At 45.3% G+C, this 25,716-nt stretch overlaps 1 protein-coding gene across 1 annotated transcript in view; it reads left to right on the forward strand.

Moving 5' to 3' along the window:
- Positions 1 to 4,854: 4,854 nt before the first annotated feature.
- The window catches only part of LOC127007525 (sodium- and chloride-dependent GABA transporter ine-like), a 50,628-nt gene continuing 29,766 nt past the window's right edge, over positions 4,855 to 25,716 (forward strand). The window contains exon 1 of the mRNA XM_050878665.1: positions 4,855 to 7,201. Coding sequence (XP_050734622.1) covers positions 5,811 to 7,201 — 1,391 coding nt within the window. The 5' untranslated portion in view covers positions 4,855 to 5,810. The remainder of the gene's footprint in view (positions 7,202 to 25,716) is intronic.

Here is a 25,716-nt window from a genome sequence, read left to right on the forward strand (position 1 = left end):
TGTGTGTGTGTGTGTGTGTGTGTGTGTGTGTGTGTTGTATAGTAAGAGAAATTTAGCCCATACACCCTACCCTCCTTGAACTAAACCCCATTTCCAGCCACCCCGTGGATTTTTATTTAGTACAAGGGAGGCAACTCAAGGGCAAAAAAGAAGTCAACGAAAAGAGCCCGCTAGACGCTGCTCCGAATGAAAGAAAGAAGAACGAGAGGCCAGAAGAGAGGTCAAGTTCGGGTGGAGATGTGTCTTGAAACTCTCCTCTTGAACTGTGATGTTGCCGGAGAAACAAAACTGTCCCATGTGGTCTTCTTTTTAACATTCTTTTTTTTTAACAAATAGGTAAAAAAAACAAAAGCAGTAACAAAAAATCCCGCTAGACGCTGCTCCGACAAAAGCAAAAAGAACGATAGCCCAGAAGTGAGGTCAATTTCGGATGGAGAGAGCATATTTTCATGATGGCTGCCACACTCATACATAAAAATAAGAATAAAAGGGACCATTTATCAGCCAACTGTTCATCCTCCCTTTTTGGCTAGTCGTTAAATGGCTATTTGGGTAAACCTGACGAAGGTAAACTGTGATAACCCGGATGTCACATTGGCTGTGTCTCGGGGTAATTGGTTATATCCCGCCATAGGCTGAAGGGTCATCTTGGAAAATGGCAGCCGATTTTCGTTTTTTTTTTTTTTTTAATAACTTTACAACCGTGTAAGATACCAAAAAATTTCACGAGAGTAACATCATTCTACATAATTATAAATACAAACGTTTCATGTTCCCAAGATTCTTTTGTAAGATCAAAAATAAAAGCGTTATGCAAAATAAAAGATTTCTTATTTTACGAGTCAATGCAAATACACGACTTTCAAAATGTGTGTGTGTGTGTGTGTGTGTGTGTGTGTGTGTGTGTGTGTGTGTGTGTGTGTGTGTGTGTGTGTGTGTGTGTGTGTGTGTCACGTCTCTATCTTTGTGTGCTGATAAGCTTCCTGATGTTGCATGTAACTTTTGAATCTGGTTTTTTTTTTTTTTTTAAATTCGTCCTCATGTACCTCCTACTTATCCTCTTCTTCTTCTTCTCCTCCTCCTCTTCTTCTCTTTCTTCTCTTCCTCTTTTTTCTCCTTTCTGACCTGACCTGGTCGATAAATGGGTACCAAGGGAAACCTGGGGAAGGTAAACTGTGATAACCCGGATGTCACGTTGCCCTGTGTCCCGGGTTGATGGGCTCCCTCCCACCACAGGCTCAAGGGCCAATGCGACGGAGATGAGCACCGAGGCCACGCGCTACTACAGCGTACGCCCAAGCCCGTTTAGTGGAGCAGGAAAGTGTTTTATAGTGGCGCTCATGTTGCCCCTCGGAGTTCCTCTTCCAGATTGCATGTGAGTAGTCTTAGGCCACTCGGCGGTGACTGAAAATTGTTAGCTTGTAGCGGCGAGCGGGACCATCTTGGACACCGCGCCCGCACGCTGTAAGTTCACATACTGACGGCTCTTCAGTCTTCATGCTGTTCAATCATCCCAGCTCCCAAGGCCTTCTCCCACGCCTTATATGGTCTACTTTGCTATCAACATTCACATTTCTTACTATCTTCTCCCCCTCCCCCCTCACCCCACTCATCCATTTTTTCCACCTGTCCAAACCATCTCATTCTACCCGTCGTCATCCCTACACCACTCCATTCAAGTCCCGTCCTGCCTCTCAAGGCCGAACTTTCAGTGATGCAATGCACATCCTTTTGACCATCCTGATTTCCTTGTGTCTTCGACTGTGGACATCCTCTTCCTATACTGCCCAGGTTTCGCCACCTTATAACATTGCATTACTGCAGATACCAGCTTTATACAGGAATCCCTTGGTTCGGATGTCATTTTTATCCTGTAAATCTAGCTAGTATCTGTTCTTTCTCCACTACAGATCATAGCACCCAAATAAAAACACTCTTTCTCACAATCAAAAGAACTTCCACCAATGTCGTTCTGGGCTCGTCTTACTTTGCATTGCACCCTTAATAATATTTCCATGTTTGCATCTGTTTATATGAGCTAATACCAACCACAGACCAAAGCGGAGCACCAAGGCCACGCGCAATTATAGAGTATACTCCCTCATTAATAAAGATATACGGTAGTGTACGGTATATGTATGTACGTATAGGGTAAACCATCAGTATCAAGCTACGTTGGTGTTTACATCTGCATCAAGGGTAAGGTGCAGACTGCCTTGCTCTCTGATTACACTATGATCAATAATGGAAAAAAGCAGCCACATAACGATAACAGAAGATAACGAGACAGATGAGACAGATATAATGTAAAGCGGGATATATAATGGAAGCAGAGCACATGGAAAACGAGGGCAATGCAGTCAGGTAACGCTAACACAGGGAAAAAATGTGAAATGCCAGAATTTAATCTTTACTACAGTCCCACACGACCACCGCGTGTAACGAAACACACGAGAAATTAATCCAGACAAGGAAAGGTTTTGCCGGCGCCGGGGATCGAACCCGCGACCAGCGAGACGGGAGAGCCACTCCTTAACCAGTCGGCCAAAGAGGTGCACCCCATGGTGATGGGAGTTATGGGATGCTTGCCCATCAGGCCTAGTCGCCGTGGCACTGCACGGCTCCCTATGTAGATTAATTTGTGTGTTGAGATTTCCCATTTTCTTTAAACTTCGAAGAGCATGGGCCATCACTCTACCTGCTACCCACTCGGGGAGACAACAGAACCACAGGAGAGGATGCCACTGCCTTGCCACCAGTGAAATGCCAGAATTTTCTCTTTACTACACTCCCACACGAACACAGCGAGTAACGAAACACACGAGAAATTAATCCAGACAAGGAAAGGTTTTGTCGGCGCCGGGGATCGAACCCGCGATCAGCGAGACGGGAGAGCCACTCCTCAACCAGTCGACCAAGGAGATATGGGTGTTTTGGGAGGCTTGCCCATCAGGCTTAGTCACCGCGGCACTACAAATGTAGTGAGGCAAAGACAGAGGGGTTGAAGAGCATTAAAGCGGAAAGTAGAAGAAACGTGAAGAAAATGTAGATGAATGTAGGGAAATGTAGAGAAATGTAGAGTGATGTAGGGAAATGAAGGCGAAAAGTGAAGAATTTGGGAATGGAGGAAAGGAAGGTAATTAATGTTACTAGTAAACGTGGTAATAAAACAGCAAGAAGTTGAACGGAATGTGGTAAGAAAAGGGAATGACAATAAATCGAAATCTGGAAACGAAGATGTAAATGGAGGACGATAAGACAACGAGACAGGCGAACAGAGAACGGAAAAAGAGAGATCGTTATATTAGGCCAGCCGGATGGAACTGCAGCAGGCGAGCACCAGTGAAAGGCTGAGTGAGACAAACATCAGTCTTTGTGCATATTATTATTTTTTTCTCTCTCTAATGCTGTATATTTGTTACGGCGTTCAGGATTAAAGCATGAGCGATACAGTAATTTATATTATTCTTCCACATTATTTTTCGCCTCTTTTGTGCTGTTGTAATAAAAACACTACAACTTGTATATTCACAACGGGAGGTGAGCCTCAGAGGGGAGCCGTTCATGGACACGTGTCTGTGTTGTGACGTAAAGACAGCCTATTGGAAGATTATTATTTCAGGGCGAGTCGGTTCTCCTAGGCCGCCACAGCCCTTCAACAACAACAACAACAAGAGTATTGTTTGAGCTCCCGGTGGGTCGTAGGGCTGTTTGGTTTTCGCTGAAGAGGAGAATTAATATATTTCATGACAAAAATGATCCTCAAGAAGGAAATAACTGAAGTTCGTCATGTATTGAGTCATTGCTGTCGCTGCTGCGGAAGGTGTGTGGCACATTGACATGCAAAACGGGTGATTGAGGGTCCGCAGCTGAGCTTCATGAGAACTTGCTGCACAGACCACTTGTTTTTATTTTTGTTATATAGCGAAGAAAAGACTGTTCTTCTCCAGCTGTCCCTCATCGCTGGTCAAAACATGGAATCGTGTGTATGGGTAGCCTCATCCCAGAACCAGCATCATTTGTTCGCACAGGTCAAGCAAGCATTGTAGTTACGGTGTTGGGAATTTCCTTTTTCTGTGAGGTGCAGGAGAGGAATTCTAATAAGCCGTGTGTTACCTGGTTATGGTTCTGTTTTATTAAATAAGATACGGCGTTTATTTATGTGTCATATATAAGAAAGGGTACCTAGCGATGTTTTGAGAAACAGTTTTGTTATCAAAAAGCTACTCCTAATACTTTTAAGAGGGTGCGGCACAGCGATGTTACTGTGGTCTAATACATCAACTAGTTGAATTATGGACTGCAGATGTTCTTAAAATAATGCATAGTGAGGCAAGATTAGTGATGTATTACTTGCTCATATTGTGGGTTAGGTTTGGTCACGTAAGGCACTGACAGGCAGCAAGCATGATAGGTGGTGACACGCACGCACTGAGCCACTTGTCACTACCTACTGTACATCACACCTGTCAGTGCCGTACAACGTTAGGGTAGGTTAGTTAAGCCCCTCGACGTCCGGCGTGTTTAGAAGGCGTTGATGTGAGAGGAGGAAACGTCTGTGAGTACTGATCCCAGTCGGTTGATTTATGCAGCTTGAGTTTCTTTAGGAAGTTGGTGGGATGACGAATAGTTAATTACCCAACGTGTGTAGCAACGTTTCATTCTATTAATTATTAATAAAGGCATGATAAGAACGTTCATCCGCGGTGATTATTAAAGCAAATATCAACTATATATATATTTTATTCGACGATGAAGGGTCATTTCCTTACGAAGGTGCGAGTTATATAAAAATTTTCTTGTTAGAATGAGAGGAAACATGAACTAGTTGTTAGTGTTCCGACCACTGTTGCAGTATTGAGAAGAAAACGATAACCTTATACACAACAACCAAAACAGTGAATTCATTAAAGATTGGGATGAGTTCACTTCTTCAAGGATGGGGATAAGAGGTATGCCCCAGGAGTGTCTATCAGCAGCAGTTAGTGGGTAGCCGGCGGGGCTGGAGTAGGTATGAACGGAGGCAGGTGTTCCCGAGGCGAGTAAAGTACGGGCAGGCTGTGTGGTCGGCTGAGAGGCTCGTCACACCACCAACAAGTGAACACTCATTTCTTGTGGTGTAGCCTCTCGCCATCACGGCCCCGGAAACACCCACTTCAAGGCACCGCGATGACACTCCACACAGAGTGAATGAGAAAACGTGTTCGGGGATATTGCTGTGACAAAGCATTCGCTGCCCTTAGGGAACCTACTACAGGTGATAAACAAGTGCTTTAATAATAATGATATCGGGGATGCCAGAGTGCAGCGGCGCCCCCTCTCCAGCGTGGTTATTTCCTCCTACGTACAAGTTAAGTCTTAAATAACAGCCTCTCACCCACCCCTCTAACTCAGAAGTGGGCAGAGATAAACCACAACACAGCTGATCAGAGAATGCTTGCGTCATCTTGGAGAAACGCCGCGAGGCAACAGTTACCGGTTCAGTTATATACGACATTTCCGGGTCTAGAGGTGACCAGCGTTTGCGTCCAAGCATGAGGTAACAGTGCTTGGCTTACTGTGTCCTCTTGTTGTGTAAAACAGCAGCTTGAGGTGGTTGTGTCTTGTCGCCGGGCTCGTGTTTACTGTAGCGAGGTCGAGGCGGCGTGGTGCGGTGATACCTTGGGTGGGGGGTCCGGCCTACTGGGGTATCGGCCCGCGTCGCCAGTGTAGCACACAGACTGAGGGGGTAAGGTGTTTCGTGGCTTTGTCTGCGGCTATATCCACGTGTCCAGCGCGGCCATAACAAACGCGCGTCAGTTTTATGTGACATGGAAAACCAAGTGAGCAGTGACGGTGCCGCTAACCAGCACAGAGCCGCGAACGGGGACAGTTTGCAAAGGAAAAGAAGGAAAGTGATTGTGTTTTCAGTGGAAGGCCAGGAAGTCACGGTCTGTGGTCAGCATGATAAGGTGGAGGGTGCTGACCTAGCCAGTGCTGGCCACCCCACCTGTCAGGCAAACCATAACACTGTGGTGCCAGCACCCCCACGTGTCTTCATATCCCCGCCCACCGCCACTGAAACACCGGCTTGCGGCACGAACGGCCAGTGCGAGTCACAGGCATCATTTGCCGGGCTGCCCGCCGCCGCCAGCGCCAAAAAGGTGTCATTATTACCGGCTGGAACAAGTGATCAGGTGCTTGTTGAGAATGGTGGCGCCGCCGCCCCAGTGCACCAGTTTTTCCTTCCATCTGACGACGATGAGGAAACAGACGAAGTGAGGGAACTGTACGAGCAGGCCGGTACTCAGCAGGACGGGTCAGCGCCGCCCCCGTTAGGTCTCCAGAATGGAATATTCCAGGAAGCTGCCCTCCCGCTACCCCCGGCGCCGTGCGGCAGGCCGGGTGTACAGTTCCTCGGCCCGAACCATATGTTCACCGTCGTGCCTGTCGGCAGCGGAGAGTTGCGGACTGATAAATCGGAAACAAAAATTCCCGCTGCCTGCGCCGCCGCTAATGTAGACGCTGACGTCTCCGTCAGGCGAGTGTCCTCGGCAAAAAGTCAGCTCTTCGCGACATGCGGCCACCACTACTCCCCGTACGACACCTTGAGGGCTGCGCCTGGGGGCCGCAGGGTGTCCACCAGCCCCTACCATACAATTGGCAGGGGCGGGCAGGTAGCTGTGGCCTACAACCCCTACCACACCGTCACGGGCCTCATGCCCTCGTCGTACCACCGTTCAGAGGGCGGCCTGCGGCGGGTGTCCACCTCCAAGCGGGAGTACGGCGTGGGCGGGGGCGGGGCCTCCGTGCCGCCCTCTCTGGTGAACGTGGTGCTCCCCCCGGGATCCGCCGCCACCGGAGCGCCCTTCGCCTCGGGGCTGCACCGTGTGCGCACGTTGCCCTGCCCCCCCACGACGTCCAGAAAATTGTCGAGGAACATTACTCACATCGTTGATGGTGGATCGATGTCGGAGCACAACTCGGTGCACTCCCTCAACCAGAACACGGTGCACTCCCTCAACCAGAACACGGTGCACTCCCTCAACCAGAACACGGTGCACTCCCTCAACCAGAACACGGTGCACTCCCTCAACCAGATGACCCTCCTCTCCGCCGGCGGCCTCAGCATCGATGTGGGTAGCACCGACGGGCGCAATGTCAAGATACACGGCGCCGTAGAGAGCCCCGAGCAGCTGCCGCTCCTGCCCACCATCAGCGGGTAAGTGACCTCTGATCGAGGGAGACTGTTGCTGCGCGTCAGCAGAGTGTGATGGAGAGGTGGCGGGAGCCTCGCCCCCGTCACCAGGGACGGTGCCTTGAGGCAGGGGTAGTTTGACACACACTGAAAACTGTAAGGTAGAATTGATTGTTTGACCGTTCAGATTACAGCCTGGCATGGACCTTTATGATTTTACTTACAGAGTGAAGACATTTGTTATGGTTGTAACCCCCTACACACACACACACACACACACACACACACACACACACACACACACACGGGCGCGCGCATAAACAAAGACTTCCATAACCTATGAATTGAATGTCCTCCCAAAATTAACTACCAATTATTTATTCGAGCCATTTGTTCCGTGCACCACATAACACCGACACTTTCTCTTTCCTTTGTGGTATTTGATGAGCTTCATAAAAATAAAGGACAACCTGAAGACTGCACACACAAGACCAACACTTAAAACGCATTTGTTTGTCTCGACTCCAAACAAGGAACGACTTGAAATATACCAACGAAACAAACCATCTGTGAAACTAGAAAACAAAATAAAGCAAAAGACTTACAAAACCGACTCGGCTCTTAAGAGTGTGACAGATGTGGCCAAATATGATAGACAGGAAATCAAGCGAGACCGGAATTGACGGACTGACAAGGCCACCAGGTGAGGCCGTCGTCTGGGAGGGACAGGACGGACCAAGGCAAGAGAAGGCGGCACATAAGATGGGGTGGGGAGGCAAGAGTGGGAATGGGGAAAAGAAGGAACTAAAGAAAGAAAAGGCAAAGCAATTAAAGGGAAGAAAAGGAGAGAAACAGATAACCAAAGTCCAGTATGAAAGTAAGGAGGTTGAGGAGAGTAAAGAGAGGAAATAGGATTAAAGAAGGAAGAGCAAAGGGAAGGAAAGGCGGCAGGATTGGAGGGAAAGGAAAGGGAGAAAGAACCAAAGAATGAAAACAAGAAGGATGAGAGAGAGAGAGAGAGAGAGAGAGAGAGAGAGAGAGAGAGAGAGAGAGAGAGAGGACGTAGAGTTCCAGATACCTGTACATAATCAGAAGACGGAGATAAGTACTCCTCTACATGATACCAAAGGGAAGGGGGGGTCGAGAGGAGGGCGAGGGGAGGGCAGCGTGCAGGTGAGAGGGTGGTGGGGGTCGCCGGGGGTCACGGTATCACATGAACAGGTGTGTGGGTTGCCGACAGGTGACCCTCAAAATCTTATCACTGGCTTTTTTTACTCCGGTTTCTCTCTTTATCAGTTTTGCAGTTTGTATCTTTTAAAAAATCAGTCTTATCTATTCAGTGTTTTGTTATTGTTTTCTTATTATTTTCTTATTATTTTTCTTCTTTTTTGTTTCCTTTTTCATTTCCGTTTCCTTCTTTTGTTCTTCTTCCTCTGTTGCTTTTTTTTCTTCTGCTGCTGCTTCTTTTCCTTTTTCTTCTTATTATTATTGTTATCATTATCATTTTTTTATTATTATTTTTTCCTGTCATTCTCGCTATATCAATTTTTCACCCATTCTCCTCAGTTGAAATCTGTTACTTCTCCAGAAAATATTTATACATCCATCCATGCAGAGACACACACACATGAGGAGAAAAGTGAACCCAGTGATAATGTTAGGAAGTTTTTATGCCCCCTCTTCCCTCCTCCGTGTCTCTGGGTGCGTGGACTGAAGATGGCAAGAGCTGCGAGTCTCCTGTCGTTAACTCTTTATCACTATCTTTACCATGATGTTAGTTCGTAGTGAGTGCTAAGTTTTCGTGTGTAATCCTTCATACCTTTCTCTCTGTTAATTAAGGGTAGCACTGTATATCTGCACCACATTAGTCTTTTTTATGTATAGTACAGTATGTATTTTTCTGTCTTCTGCCCATGTACTTTATAGCATTTGGGAACGCACACACCCGCCTTTAACAAGGCTTTCGTAGAGGTTGTGTATTTCCATGGGTAGTTTTACGACCCTAGTGTTAGTTTGACAAGGCTTCTGCACTTAAACGTGAAGAAACACTCGTGAGAACCCGTCTAGTCTCCTTTGTCGCCCTTGAAAATGGTTCTTGGGAGCCGAAAGCATCTGAGAATACGGGCCCTGCTGGTGTTTTGACGTACAAGGAAAAAGGAGCCGCACCTGTGTTTGTTTACAGCGGGTGAGTGACAGTACAAGGTATGACGTCACTTAACGCACGTACTCCCCGGCCCGGCCGTGAAGCGACGGCCAGTGAAAGCAAACGGCGCGGACATAAAATAACAGGGAAGCGCCGGCGATGAGATACATTGCTCAACTCATTCATCGGCACGTGCCAGCCTTGGCCGTGTCGCCGGTGTTGCCTTGCCTCGCCTGCCCATTCTGCCACGTTGAACTTGCAGTCAGTCAGTCAGTCAGTCGGTTAGCCAGCAGTTATTGGTCAACTTCACGTTACGAGTTACTTTGTCTTTGCCATGTTGCCGGGGTTGTCTTGCTCGGCCATGTTGCCACCCTGAACAGTCTGTCACCCAATCAGCTAATCTGTCAATTAGTCATCTACCTGCAAATTTTGACCATCAACACTATCACTTATGTTGCCTTGCCCCATAATTAAGCGGGCGTCACTCAGCCAGTCAGCCAGCCAGTCAGCAGCTCTTGACCAGTCACACAAAGATGATTAATGGGGTGAAAAAAAATAATCAGCGGCCCTCGTGACAGCTGCACCGCGCCACAACGCACCGAACAGATAAACTATGCAAGTCAGTTAGGAGGCCATAAACAGTTGTCGCGTACGGAGGAAGAAGACAGTGCCACTATGTACCCTCACTGTTGTCATTTTTTTCTACACCAAAATTAAACTGAGAGAGAGAGAGAGAGAGAGAGAGAGAGAGAGAGAGAGAGAGAGAGAGAGAGAGAGAGAGAGAGAGAGAGAGAGAGAGAGAGAGAGCATAGCACAGCCTAGCCTAAAAACTAAACATTTGAAAACCGCTGTCTTACGATGGGAGGAATTATATAGTGCTAATAGGGGGGAGATATTAGAGAGTTGTCTTGATACTCTTAGCCCTTGAGTGCGAAGGAGATAAGTACCGAGGCCACGCGTAGCTATAGCATATGCTCCCAACTTACTATATTGATACTCTTTGTCAGAGATTAAGTAATAGGAAAATAGGAAGTAAGTGTAGCGCAGGCAATTCCAAGCTCGTCAAGGAAATAGTGAGACGAAGATGAGCACCGAGGCCACGCGCAACTATATCGTTTACCCCCAACTTTACTTGCGTCAGAATGTGGGTCATGAGAAGAGGAAAGTAAGTGAAGACGAGGCAGTTTAACGTCCGCCAGGGAAATAGTGCGATAGAGATGACCTGCAAGGTCACGCACAGCTTTAGAGTCTGCCTCCAACTTTACTTATGTCAGGGTTTGTAGGTCATAGAAAGACAAAGCAAATTGAGACGAGGCAGTTCAGAGCCCGCCTAAGTAATAGATGATGGAAGCCCTCGTTCACGCGGAAGGTGTTAACAGACAATCCAGCTGTACTAAGGGGTTCGAAGAGGATGATCCGAGCGTGTGGAGGTTCGGCTTCTGGTTCACGTCGCTTGATAGATTATTTTGCACAAGAAGACGTAGCAGTACGTGTGTAGCCGCATCCACCCGATCTTGACCTCTCCAGACCTCGTTCTTTATTCTTTTATATGGAGCAGCGTCTAGCGGGCCTTTTTTATTTTGTTTTGTTTTGTGTTTTACCCTTGAGCTGCCTCCCTTGCTGTGAAAAATATCAGAGATTGAGTTGTAAGGCACAGTACACGATGAATAACAAGGAATTTTTGGTGCCGTTCCTTGAGAGGTGATGCGAAAATCCACACCTTTGGGAAAATCAAGTCCACGGAGACAGCAACACGCATGCCTTCAAGGGTTTTATTCCTCAACCACACCTTAAGTTTGCGCTAATCTCCACACTTCCACTGACTATTTTAATCACCAACTGCACAAAACGAATCCGAATACCCACACGCGCAAACCAGCATGTCGGGAGCACTTTGTTTTGATTTTTACAGGAAACGAGGCAGCTCAAGGGTGAAAAAAAAAATACAATGCCGCTGCTCCCGCAAAATGTAATGCCAGGATATTTAGGCATATTATATAGTAGCTAAGCTGTCTATTTTTGGAGATCGATACATATTACACTTGTTTCGACCTGCTAATATAGGTAGTTTAGCTGCTACACAATATTGCCTGAATTTCTTGGCATTACAAAAAAAGAAAGTGTTTAGTTGAAGATTTCGAAAAAGAGAGGTCAGATGGCCGGATTGTTAAACACTTCCTCGCCCAAGCACACATATTTGACAAGGGTTTCATGGTAGTTGTGGGCCTTTCCAGGGGCAGTTTAATAACCTTGGTGGTAGTTTGACCCTTTTTTTGTACCATGAACCTACAAAAACACTCATTAGAACCCGACTGATCTCCACCAACATAAGGTTTTATTGGTAAGAGAACCGGGTAGGACACGAAGTAATGGGTTTAAACTGGATAAATTCAGATTCAACAGGGACATAGGCAAAAATTGGTTTACAAACAGGGTGGTGGATGAGTGGAATAGGCTTAGTAGTCATGTGGTGAGTGCCAATACAATTGTCACATTCAAAAATAGATTAGATAAATTCATGGACAGCGATATTAGGTGGGGTTAGATACACGGGAGCTACACGGGAGCTTAGGTTCAGAGGAGCTGCCTTGTACAGGCCTACCGGCCTCTTGCAGACTCCTATGTTCTTATATTCTTATGCTCTTATGTTTTGACCTTTGGATATTGTTGATGTGAGAGGCAGGGTCGTCTAAGAATACCAACCAGAATCATTTGGAGAGAGATTTTGATACTCTAATCTTGAAAGCTGAATTGTCTTGTTATAGCTGTGTGTAAATGAGCCTTAAGATTGTGGATGGTTATTCGTGTAGTAGAAAGACTGGCGGAAGAAACCTTTGAGTAATTATAGACTTACTTTTCATTTTATTTTGAGAGAGGGAGAGGAGGAGGAGGAGGAGGAGGAGAGAGTGATTTAACTAATGGTATACCTTCCTACAGCTTCCTTATCAGCCAGTCACTCAGTCAGTCCACGATGGGTTTTTCCTTAAGAAAGACTGACGGAAGAGAGGGAGAGATGGGAGAGAGTGATTTAACTATTAGTATTTCCTTCATCGTCCTTATCAGCCAGTCACCCAGCCAGTTTCACGGCTCGATGTCACTTATCACCCGAAATCTTCCGTTACCTTTCCCAAGTTAGTGATAAACGCCTCTATTACTCTAACGACGTATTTGTCGTCCTTGCCAAACACTTTCTGATCGACGAGTTAATTAATGAAACTTGTTACAATATTATTCGACCTCATTCCACGGGCGCTTACAGCCATGCCTACTGACAAGGAAGCGAAGAAGAAGAAAAGGAGGAGGAGGAGAAGAAGAAGAAGGAGGAGGAGGAGGAGGGATGGAGGGACGTGCGATTGACCTGAATGAGGAAAATGAGAAAAATGCCGGAGGAGGGGAAGGAGGAGGATGTGGTGGTGGTGGAGGTGGAGGAGAAAGAAAGAGAAGCGAGAGTGTGGAAAAATGTGGGAATAGCTAGAAAAAAAAACAGGAGGAGGAATGAAAGGAAAATGGAGGAAAGATCGAGGAATGACCAGAAAGAAAAAAAGTATAAGAGAGGAGGAGGAGGAAAAGAAGGATTGGAAAAAGAAGGAAAATGTAGGAATGGCCAGAAAAGAAAAATAAACGTACAAAACAGGAGGAGGAGGGAGGAGCGAGTTTTGTCCCCTTTTGAAATGCTAGCCAATAGCAGTCACTACTTAATGATAATTGTCGACCCCCTGTCACTGTCATTTCCATAATATAATAATGTAATATCTTTTTATGGGCTCTTGGCGGTCATAGTGATTCCACCACCGAATATTTTTTTTTTTTATCTTTTTTATTTACTTGTCGCCACCTTAAGTGTAGGGACACGGGCTATATGGAGTCCGTCATGGTCAAGAGCGTACGTCCCTCCGAGGAAGGAGCAGAGGCCCTTGCAGGGTGACGGCTCATTAAGGGGAGGGGAGAATGTCGACAGAACGACTCTATCGGCTGACCTCAGCTTACCCGACCAAATCGGTCTGTCGCCGAGGCCTGGCGTGTCTCACCGTTTGATCAGAAAGCAGAGTTTTGTTTAAGTGTGACTGAAGACATTCGTGCATTCTGAGTTTCCCCTATTTTATGTATTTTTCTTACAGGAAAAGAAGCAGCTCGAGGTCAGAAAACAAGTGACGAAAAACTCCCGCTAATCGCTTCCCCCATAAAAGAGTGTAGCTACAGATGTGTGACCAAAAGAGAGATCAGTTTCGGGTGGAAGAGGTCAATTTGACAATTTTGGGTAACTATAACAATGTTACGCGCTTATTGGACTCAGCGCTCTGCTGGGACTATATATATATATATATATATATATATATATATATATATATATATATATATATATATATATATATATATATATATATATGGATCTTTTCCGTTTGGCGTACAGCGCTAAAATTAATTTTAATATAGATTTTCTTATGTATTTTTGTCCGTAGAATCCGAATATGACAACCGTTTTATGGAGAAACGAACAGTTTTTAAGTTATTTTCCTTTGAAGTTATTTTCTCCCCTTTTTTTACTCTTGAAAATAGGGGATAATGTTTACGAAAGTGCGTCGCCTCCTCTGCTGGCCGCGGCAACGCTGCAGCCGCCGCAGCCTCAAAATAGCTCGCAGAGGGCTTAGGGTCGGGGAGCATATTTAAACTACTCCAACCGAACTTTACGACCTACTAACGGGGGGGCTGCGCCCCCCTCGACCCCCCCTAATAACCAGGGGCTACGCCCTCCTGACCCCCTCCTGTATATGTGACTTATTTCAGCGAGGAGGTATTTCTCGCAACACCCGCTGCAGCCTCGCCGCGGCCAGCACCAGAGGCGACGCGCTTTCGTAAACATTATCCCATATTTTCAGGAGTAAAAAAAAAGTCCTTGAATTGGATTTTCAAAGCGTTTCCATGACTGCTGAAGGTTTGCAAACGGAAAAGATCCATAAATTGTATATAATACTGAATATTACGACTTTTAAAGTTTGAATTCTTCAGGAATAGATAGGCAGAACAGAACTGTAAAGGCAAATAACTCACAAACTGTTACATTCTCCACAAAAATAATGTGATATTCTGATTCTACGGACAAAAATACATAGAACAATCTATATTAAAATTACCTTTAGCGCTGTAAAGACCCATATATATATATATATATATATATATATATATATATATATATATATATATATATATATATATATATATATATCTCTATATATATATAAATTCTACATTTGTTTGTGCCTCAAAAATACAATTTTCTTTGACGAGCACATTTTCTATGACTTCAAAATGAAGGGTAAATCTTATGAAACCCAAACAGGTTCTGCCAATGTCCATCAATGCCACCTTGCGTGTGTGTGTGTGTGTGTGTGTGTGTGGGTGTGTCTCTCTCTCTCTCTCTCTCTCTCTCTCTCTCTCTCTCTCTCTCTCTCTCTCTCTCTCTCTCTCTCTCTCTCTCTCTCTCTCTCTCTCTCTCTCTCTCTCTCTCTCTCTCTCTCTCTCTCTCTCGACACCACAAATATTGATTTAAGTTCCGAATACAACATAGATGGCTACAGACTCTTTAACAACGATCGTGTAAACCGTAGAGGCGGTGGCGTCGCCCTTTTTGTCAAAAGCTATTTCCAACCCACTGACAAAACACCAAGAAACAGTAACGTTGAACATCTGTGCGTGCAAGTAAACACAGTAAAAGTCAATTTAAATATATCTGTCACCTACAGGCCTCCGGGGCAATCACTCGATGCCGATCTTGAAATGTACAGCGTCTTAAGGCAGTCACTTAACAACAGCGACTCACTGATATTAGGAGACTTCAACCTTCCCCATACCGACTGGGCGACACTGTCAGGTACAGAAGGTGAGTCACATAGAATGATCGAATTTTTAGAAGAAAATTATCTAAGCCAAATGGTTTCTGAACCAACTCGACAAAATAACATACTCGACCTTGTTATAACGACCCAAGATAACCTAATCAGTAATGTCACGGTAGGAGAACACCTCGGTTCCTGCGATCATAAATTAGTGCGCGTTGACATTAGAGCTCAAACATCGGTGACTGAAAATAAAGTAAAGGTGCCCAATTTCAAAAGAGCCAACTTCGTAGAAATCCGACGAAAACTAATAGAAATGCGACTATCAGATGACGGCAAAGTAGAGGACGCCTGGCTAAGCTTTAAAAATCACTTACTCACTCAGCAGGATACATTTGTCCCCTTGTGCGAGAAGCGAATTAACACTAATAAAAGCCCACCTTGGTTTAATAGCGAAATTAAACACTCAGTCAAGGAGAGAAAATTGTTTTACAGATTAAAGAAAGAACAAAGCTCGCCCGAAAACATTAGACTCTATAATGATGCCAGGCGACGAGTAAACAGATTAGTACGTCAGGCAAAGCGTAGATATGAAGAAACTATTGCAGCCAACTGTAAAAATAATCCGAAATCCTTCTTCAGTTACATAAACAACAGAAAGGCGATCAGAAGTGGAATTGGACCCTTAACAAACAGCGACGGTGCACTAGTGACTGACAGCCAACACGTTGCAAACCTATTAAACAATTACTTTTCCTCGGTGTTCAATAATGACTGTCCTCCCACCACTACCACCAACACCAGTACTAATGTAAATCCCGAGCATGCATTCCCTAACTTTGAAATAAAACCCGATGAAATCCTTAAAGCCCTCCAATCACTTAAAACAAATAAAAGTCCTGGCCCTGACAAAGTATATCCAACTCTGCTCAAAGAAACAAAGAGCGAAATACTCTCCTCCCTCACAACCGTATTCAATATGTCCTTGCGACAAGGCATCGTCCCTTTGGATTGGAAAAAGGCTAACGTGACACCGATCCTTAACTGGCTTACCGACCGTAAACAGAGAGTTGTTATGAATGGTATATCACCTGACTGGCGAGATGTCAAAAGCGGTGTTCCACAGGGGTCGGTGTTGGGACCTGTTCTGATTTTAGTGTACGTAAATGACATTAACGAGGTGCTATCGTGTAGAATATTGAATTTTGCAGACGACACAAAAATAGCCAGCAGAGTCATTACGACAATGGATAAAGAACACTTCCAAGTTGATCTCGAACGTTTAAGTAGTTGGGCACGAACATGGCAAATGGCTTTCAATATTGAAAAGTGCAAGGTTATGCATATCGGAATCAACAACGATCGTATCCATTATCAAATTAACGGAGTGCGACTTTCTGAAGTCGGCAAAGAAAAAAATCTTGGAGTAATAATTTCGAACGATCTTAAACCGAGCCAACATTGCACAGAAGTAGCAACAACTGCCAATAAACTGATCGGATTTATTGGTCGTACATTTGAACATAAATAAAAAAAAAGTAATACTGACACTGTACAATTCGTTAGTTCGCCCACATCTTGAGTATTGCGTTCAGTTTTGGTCTCCCTATTACAGAAAAGATATAGATAAACTCGAGGGGGTGCAGCGTCGAGCTACTAAAATGATCCCTAGGCTGCGAAACAACCGTACGAAGACAGACTTAAAAAATTGAACTTATTCAGCTTATCAAAGCGCAGGCTGAGAGGTGATGTTATCGAAGTGTTTAAAATGTTCAGGGGATTCGACAACGTTAATGTTCATGATTATTTTACAGTCTCTCAATCAAGCGTAACAAGAAACAATGGATACAAAATAACGAGGAAGCGTTTCAACTCATATGATTCAAAGCACCTCTTTAACCGTGTCATCAAAACGTCGTCGAAAGCGAAAGTATTTGCACGTTCAAAAACCGACTAAACAAATATTTAGAAGCTAACCCGAACATCCACTATTTTGCTCCGGTCTAACAGAAAGTCGTGTTAGCTTAGTTGTCGTGTATAATCTTCCTTCTGTCCATGTAAAATTCCAATGTAGTTTTTCTATACTACATGGTATTCTTCCTTTTCGTGCCAGCCTCGGCTGGAGGGACTGGTGGGAGGGGAGGAGCCTTCGCCTTTGCTGTCCTGTGCTCCGGATTCGTAGATTGGAGTAGATGGTAGCAACAACAAACAGCCTATATAGTTAGGACCAAGAGATCTTGCTGTTTGCTTTTCCTTTGTACTCCTTTGTTCCTTTGTACTCCTCCTCCTACTACTACTACTGCTACTACTACTACTACTACTACTACTACTACTACTACTACTACTACTACTACTACTACTACTACTACTACTACTACTACTACTACTACCACCACCACTACTACTACTACTACTACTACTACTACTATTATTTGGTTGGCCTGTGCACCGTCATTATAGCGAGTGCGGTGTTGTTCCCTGAAAGCGGCCTCAAATAAATTATGTTAAAGTATCAGCTGATTACCAGCCAGCCTCAGCAACGTAAAGAGGACAAACGGTCTCAAGATGCCATCAATTCATTGTCCCAACACATCACCTTGAGAGTGTGTCAAACTTCGCTGCTGCCTTTTTACTCCATTAAAAAAAAAAGTGGTAAAAGTGTCAAATTTGCGCAACGCTGAAAAGCTGAAAATTTATCCCAATCTGCCGAACATGCGAGAAAAGGATTCACCATAAAACTGACCTCGAAACGCAAGGCTAAAATATGAGGTTGTTTAGCGTGACTGACGGCTCATTGTGTGTGTGTGTGGGAGAGAGAGAGAGAGAGAGAGAGAGAGAGAGAGAGAGAGAGAGAGAGAGAGAGAGAGAGAGAGAGAGAGAGAGAGAGAGAGAGAGAGAGAGAGAGAGAGAGATTTACAAAGATTTGCCAAGATATTCTGACCACACAGACCCTATGGTCCAGACTAGGTGATCTGTCCCTAAACCTAAGTGAAATCATATTGAATTTAATATCACCAAGACTGCATTTCAACTTTATTACTTTTTTTTTTTTTTTACGTCTTCGCCCCAGCCCCAGCCCGTTTTGGCGCAGGCAAGTGTTTATAGTGGCGCCATCTTGCATTGGCTCATGCTGTCCCCCCGGAGCTCATCGTTGATCCTAGAATCTAGAGTCCGGGTTGATAGGTGGTCTTCTGGACAGCATGTGGGTAGTCTTAGGCCACTCGGCGGTGACTGAAAAATCCCAGCTTGGTGTCACCGGGCGTCGTCCTGGAAGCGGCGCCGTCACGCTATCCGCTCAGCCACCGCCTCCCCGAATATACATCAAGTTGAAGTAAGTGATGGTCGAGCTTGTTTTAAATGAATTAATCGTATTGCATTGCACTGGACCACTGAAGGTGGGAGTTTTTTTTCCATTCTCGCGTTACACCGTTGGTAAAGGAAAATTTGGTGGTCTGAATTTACTTATTTATTTTACGTTTCCGCCTATGGCGCCGGTAGGTTATCATGGTGGGGTCTGATGATCGGTCCCAGTCCGTTATGGCGCAGTCAAGTGTTTATAGTGGCGCCATCTTGCTTGGTTTATACTGCCCTCTCTAGAGCTCATCTCTTTAGAGATAGCATGTAGAGTCCGGGTTGGTAGGTGGTCTTCAGGACAGCATGTGGGTAGTCTTAGACCACTCGGCGGTGACTGAAAAAAAACAGCTTGTGGCGGCGGGCGGGACGCCAACCCGTGTCCTGTTGGATGCGGCGCCGGCACACTAACCACTCAGCCATACTTAAGTTTTGTGTCATTATTTCTCGTTCGAAACGTGTCATCGATCAAAAGCAATTCGGATTGGTCCACATTTGTAAAACCATTAAGTATTTTGAAACATTCAGTCAGTTTTCCTCGGAGGCGACGTTTTAAAAGCGATAACGGGTTATGGGATTAGAGGTAAACGACGGTGCTACTATAGCGTAAGGTCTACCTCAATACGTCGTCTACTCAGGTGCAGCGCGGAGGTCTACCGTGTGCAGCCATTGTTTCTCATGAACGAAAAGGGACGATGGTTGGAACAAACGATAACCCCATTCAAATTGACGAGGCAAGATTTGCTGCTCTAGTCACATCTTGACCATTTTTGCTGGAAGATGATGAGAAAAAATTCCAATGATCTATTCGTGTCATTCCTAGAAGATATACGAAGTGTTTATCGCTGAAATAAATGTATGTATTGTAATTGATAGCGTGTTTATTTTTGCCTCTCTGCCTTTATCGCTAAAATAAATGTATGTATTGTATTTGATAGCGTGTTTATTTATATATAAATGATAATATAAGGTTTACATAAATATGTATACACATACAATATTATATTATAGTTCGATGCTGCGGTAGACCTCACACTATAGTCGAAACGGGAGGTAGACCTCACGCTATATTGAGGTAGACCTCACGCTATAGTGTGTGTGTGTGTGTGTGTGTGTGTGTGTGTGTGTGTGTGTGTGTGTGTGTGTCACCCATCTTGTATATCAGCCCCCCCTTCACCTGGAGCTGGATCCGCCACTGAAGTCAGAGGCTAAACGTTTCAGACACCCGAAGACAACAGCGTTACTTAACCTGCAGTATGCCAGGACAGATCCCGACCGTATCCCAACGCCCTGGCCAATAGCGAAGGGCGGGAGGTGGAGTCAATGAGCAAGGTTAGAGACGAGACGGGATAAGGATGGGTGGGGCGGGAAGGGGCGGAGTCCGAGAGGAGGGGAAGCGAGGAGTAGTAGATAGTAGGAGAGCAGGATGATGACGTACGTTTTTCGTCTACCTGAACCTGCCTTGGCCTCCACACCTCCGTTGCCTACCTTAGAAAAACAGTGGTAAACCCTATTCCGTCGGCGCACAGTCATGGCCACCCCCTTACCCTCCTCCGACGCCCCCAACACTGAGTGAGTAGATGACGCCCCACCAAACATTTGCTTGTCCTGCTGTCTGGGTTTTTGGAAACCACGGACACCATAATAAACAAAGTGAAACACAGAAAAGCTATGCCACAATAATGCGACTTCTATGTAGCTTGTGCTTACGAGGGTGGGCTGAAAAGTTCGTAGGTTGACTAAGGAGTGATGCTAGAGTGATTAAATTGACATGCATAAAGTTCAACTCTTCTTATTAATGAGTGAAATGTAGTGTAGTATATTGTAGTGAAGTATACACTGTGGTTCTGTCTGGGTCGATGGAAACACGGACATCACCACAAAAGGACAAAGGCAGAACTTCTGGCGACTTCTGCTTAACTGGTTGTGTTTATAAGTAGTGATGTATACGCTGTGCTGCAGTCTGGCTCATTAGGCAATACGGGAAGATTCACAAAGACTGGAACAGAAAGACAAGTTATTAAACCAAAATGCGACTCCTACGTAGCTTGTACATAAGTAATGTGGCGAAGCATGCGCTGTGCTGCTGCCGGGCTCATTGGCAACACTAGCAGCATCACAACAAAACAACAACTGATCAAAAAAAGTTGTCACGATAAGGTGATTCTCGTACTGTTGGCGGAAGGAAAAAATCATGAACGAGTATGTGGATTTAATTTGGTTTATTTCGCTACACAGGCATTCTCACAGCAAAACAGATGATGCAAGCTGCCAAAAATGAACTGTCCCACGGAAATGCAGTTCCTATATTGTTAGCGAGAGGAGGAAATCATGAACGAGTATGTGCGTTTAGTTTGGCTAATTGCGCCAATAGGCACCATCATAACAAAAACTAGACATTGGACACTCTAACGAGTGCAAACCGCCCGCTGCCAACACTCTCTGGTCGGAGTGCTCAAAATATGAAAATATACATTTTGACCTCGGTGACCTTGACCTTTGACCTTGAAAATCGAACTCGTCCGATGGGGGGCCATTAGTAGTCCACCTATGAAGTTTCAACATCCTAACTGTAATGGTTCAAAAGTTATCGCGTTACAGACACAAAAAAAAATTTACACAGCTGAAAACAATACCTCCCGCAAAATTCTTTTGCGGGCGATAATTAACAAGCTTCAAGAAACGAGCTGTCCCACGAAAATACGGTTCCTATATTACTGGCGGAAAGAGGAAATCATGAACGAGTATCGACGAGGGCAGAATCAAAAAAGTACATAAAACAGAGGCCGCAGAAGAGTTATCCCTCATCGATGTCGTTCTTACAGCTTTATTGTGCTCAATAATGTAGTGAGGGCGGAGATACGTATGATGCTGTGCACGTGTTTATTGCACTTAATCGACGAAGGTTTCATACGAGAGATATTCCATAGGGCGTCCTCGGGCCTCTAATAACACCTTCAACGCAGACACGTGGTTAACGAGACTACTAACGAGACTTTGCACTGACAGTTTATGTAGCGAAGGTGAGCCACTAACGCAAGGACACACACACACACACACACACACACACACACACACACACACAGAGAAGAGAGAGAGAGAGAGAGAGAGAGAGAGAGAGAGAGAGAGAGAGAGAGAGAGAGAGAGAGAGAGAGAGAGAGAGAGAGAGAGAGAGAGAGAGAGAGAGACGCACACACACTGTAGCTCAGACCCTGCATATTCACACACACACACACACACACACACACACATCACATATCATATGTTTTTAGTTATTCAATTGGTGCAGTATATGCACTAAGGAAGTATGTACAGGTTTTAGTAGAAAAGACCAGCATCTCCTTGTCTTTATTTCGCAGAAACTGAGAAGAAATATTCCACACCCGCCCTGATCCGTCCCACTTCCTCTGTATAATGTTCATTATATATTGACCATTGTCTTACTTTTTAATGTAGAAGCATGTACAGCCTTCTTTGTAGAACGGCTCAGATTTGATCAAAACTCACTACGAGTAAACAAAAGGTAGTATTGGGGCAGGAAGGAGAAAAAATTACCGATACACAAATAGTATAGTTATATATGAGTCGACGTTACACAATCATGCATGTTACTGTTTACATGTTACATGTTATTAGGGAGAGAAATGGTTGTGGAGTGGTGGAGATGGCTTGATCACCAGAGATAAAAAAAAAAAAAAGACTTATTGGAGTGGAATAAATAAGAGAGAGAGAGAGAGAGAGAGAGAGAGAGAGAGAGAGAGAGAGAGAGAGAGAGAGAGAGAGAGAGAGAGAGAGAGAGAGAGAGAGAGAGAGAGAGAGAGAGAGAGACTTACATAGACTTACATAGAAAATCAGACCACACAGACCCCATGGTCCAGACTTGGTGGTCTGTCCTTAAACCTAAGTGAGAGAGAGAGAGAGAGAGAGAGAGAGAGAGAGAGAGAGAGAGAGAGAGAGAGAGAGAGAGAGAGAGAGTGTGAGTGTGTGTGAGTGTGTGTGTGTGTGTGTGTGTGTGTGTGTGTGTGTGTGTGTGTGTGTGTGTGTGTGTGTGTGTGTGAGTGAGAATGAGAGAATGAAAAGGAGGTAGAATGATCAAGAGAATAAGACCGAGAATGAGAGATCGAACGAGAATGAGAGAGAGAGTGAGAATGAGAGAGAATGAGAATGAGAGAGAGAATGAGAATGAGGGAGAGAATGAGAATGAGAGAGAGAATGAGAATTTAATGAGAGAATGAGAATTTAATGAGACTCCTTGTATTCTTCCTCCATGGTAAAGATATTGCTGTTGTTTTTCCTGCAGGTGGTGGTGGTGGTGGTGAAGCTAGAGGTCGTTGTTGTTGGTGGTGGCGGCGGTGAAGTTAATGGTGTTGGAGGTGGTGGTGAAGCTTAAGATTGTCGTTGGTGGCGGTGATAGTATTGGTGAAGTTAGAGGTCGTTGTTGTTGTTGTTGTTGGTTGTGGTGGTGGTCGTGGTGCTGTTGTCTAAAGATTGTCGTTGTTGTTGGTGGTGGTATTGATGAAGCTAAAGGTATTTTTTTCGGCGTCACAGACGCCGATCAACAGATTGTCCATCTTCTTAGTGTTATTGTTGTTGTTCTCTTCAAGTTGTTTTCCTGGTTTACCCATGCATTATAGACATGACATTGTATAACATTTGTTAGCCCTGATGAACCCTACAACATGGCATTATAAACAGTCTTTTTTTTTTTTTTTTTTTTTACGTCTTGGCCTGTGGCGCTGGTAGACCTTTATAGTAGGGCCTGATGGTCGGCCCCAGCCCGTTGTGGCGCAGGCAAGTGATTATAGTGGTGCCATCTTTACTTTTTAGCATTTTCCATTTTAGACCCCTAGTTGCATAATATAAATTGTTGGGGGGGGGTTGGACTCCGATCTAGCACAGTTTTTGTGCTGTTAACACTTGTTGTTGTTGTAGGTGGTGGTGGTGGTGGTGGTGAGGTCGTCTTTCTCTTAGTCGTCGTTCTATCCAACCGAGCAGAATACAGTGTTCTCTCCCTCTGGTTGTCATGGTTGACATCACCGCCCTTGTCTTGCCTCTTCCTCGTTCTCCTCGTGGGCCAGGGAAGCGTATAAAAAATAGTGTTTGTGTCCTTGAGGTCCAACCGCCGCCGCTCCCCCTTCCTCTGCCTGTCACCACGTTACCCTCCACATGTCACCAAACCCACCCCATCACCTGCTCCTCATCATCTCCCCCACCGCTCCCCACCGCCACCTCCTCTCCCTCCTCCCGTCACCGTCACCACCCCTCCCCATCGCCACTTCCTCTCCCTTCTCCCGTCACCGTCACCACCCCTCCCCACCGCCACTTCCTCTCCCTCCTCCCGTCACCGTCACTAGTGGCGTCCCTCAGGGCTCGGTTCTTGGCCCAGTGCTCTTCATTATTTACATCAACAATGTGAATGTTGGACTCAGTAATCGCATTAGTAAATATGCAGACGACACAAAGATTGGTAACTCGGTTTTTACTGACGAGGACAGGCAAAGCCTCCAATAAGATTTGGACAAAATTTCAGCTTGGTCGGATAGATTGGAGATGCCCTTTAACGTAGACAAGTGCCAGGTCCTTCAAGTTGGAACAAGAAATGAGAAGTTCGATTACGAAATGCTTCTCTTCAGCCATGACCGAACCCAGACTCGTCTTTTCTTCTTCTGCGCTCATTGAATAACGGCAAGTAATGCCGTCACAGCCGTAATACGAAGCGTAGGTGTAGTAGGCGCCATGGTTGAGGCTTTGTTTACAATGTTGCTCGTCGCTCGCCCCTCGTCGCTCGTCAGTGTGATGACAACAGTGACTTGCTCGCGAGCAACAGCTGCCAGCAAAACCTCGTGCTCGACAGATTTGGGTCCAGTGTGACGCCAGCTTTATTGATCCCGTCCCGCCCCGCGCCGCCGACAAGAAGAGTCAAGACGCGCGTCGGACAGACCCGTGTGCTCTCTCAGGCAGGAGCAAAGCTTAGGGCAAGTATACAGGCAGTGATATGATCCAAGGAATGATGACGGAGAGCGCTGCGAGTATGTGAGCCCAGCACGAGGATCACTCAACAATGCCTGACCCCTAGACTTCAGTGTGGTTCCTCTCTCTACCCATTAAGATAACCAAACCGTGTACTGTAACCGGAGAGAGATTACAAATCATAAATCTATATCATGAGAATTATTAAGGGAAATATATAACAGCCAGGCCCCGGGCTGCCTGTGTGGCATTTCCCGGCTCACGTAACACGCGGCGGCGGCGACGGTGGTGGTGAATCATGTGGAGCAGGTCACGAGCTACAAGCTCCCCAGCTCCCCAGCAACATCACGTAATTCGTCGACCCACAGCTGGGTCGTCTGGGTTGCTCCTTTTAAGACCTCTTCTATTTACAAGAATCCGTTTTAGATCACTGATCTGTCCGGAGAACCCGTGTTCTATTTACCACCGAGATCTGGATTCTCGTGATCTGGTGGATCCGGATCCTGATCTGCCTGATCCAGATCCCAAGGTGGGTTGTAGCCAAGACCAAGACCAACGGGACTCTCCAACGGGTCACCAGTACAGCAAGAGCAAGAGCCCACAATCCAGCCAAGGACTGCCGGTTGAACGTCCTCGTCACTATCTTGGCTTCTTCTATCTTTCCTCCGGTCAAAGAAAGCTTGAAGCAGTCGCGGTATGCACTGACCCTGCTCTGCCATTGTGTGTGTGAGTGCGTGTGCGCACACGCTTTGTTTTGATATGTCCCTCTTCCAGAGGCGTTCTATTTACACAGAATGAATCCAGATCAGATTCAGATCCGGGCCAGTGATCCAGAGCTGATCAGTGTCCTAAATAGAAGAGGTCTTTATATGCGCGTTCTGGCTTGTGATTGGCTGGTGTGGCGTGTACAAGTAGCGCGGTGAGTGCTGCGCAGGTGCCTAGGTGTAGTTTTTTCGGCTATTTCTCTTCTGCGTTGGTAAGATTTGCAGATCTTGGGCTTGAGTGTTCATTGTTGGCCCTAGATCTTCAATGTAGAGGGCTTCCAGGAACAATAGTCGGCGGGGGTCAGTTTCCCTGTCAAGTATTTTATATATATATATATATATATATATATATATATATATATATATATATATATATATATATATATATATATATATATATATATATATATATAGATATATATATATATATATATATATATATATATTGGAAAGGAAAGGTAGAAGAGGAAGGGGATA

Source organism: Eriocheir sinensis, chromosome 35 (genome assembly GCF_024679095.1).
Source record: "Eriocheir sinensis breed Jianghai 21 chromosome 35, ASM2467909v1, whole genome shotgun sequence".
NCBI lineage: Eukaryota > Metazoa > Arthropoda > Malacostraca > Decapoda > Varunidae > Eriocheir > Eriocheir sinensis.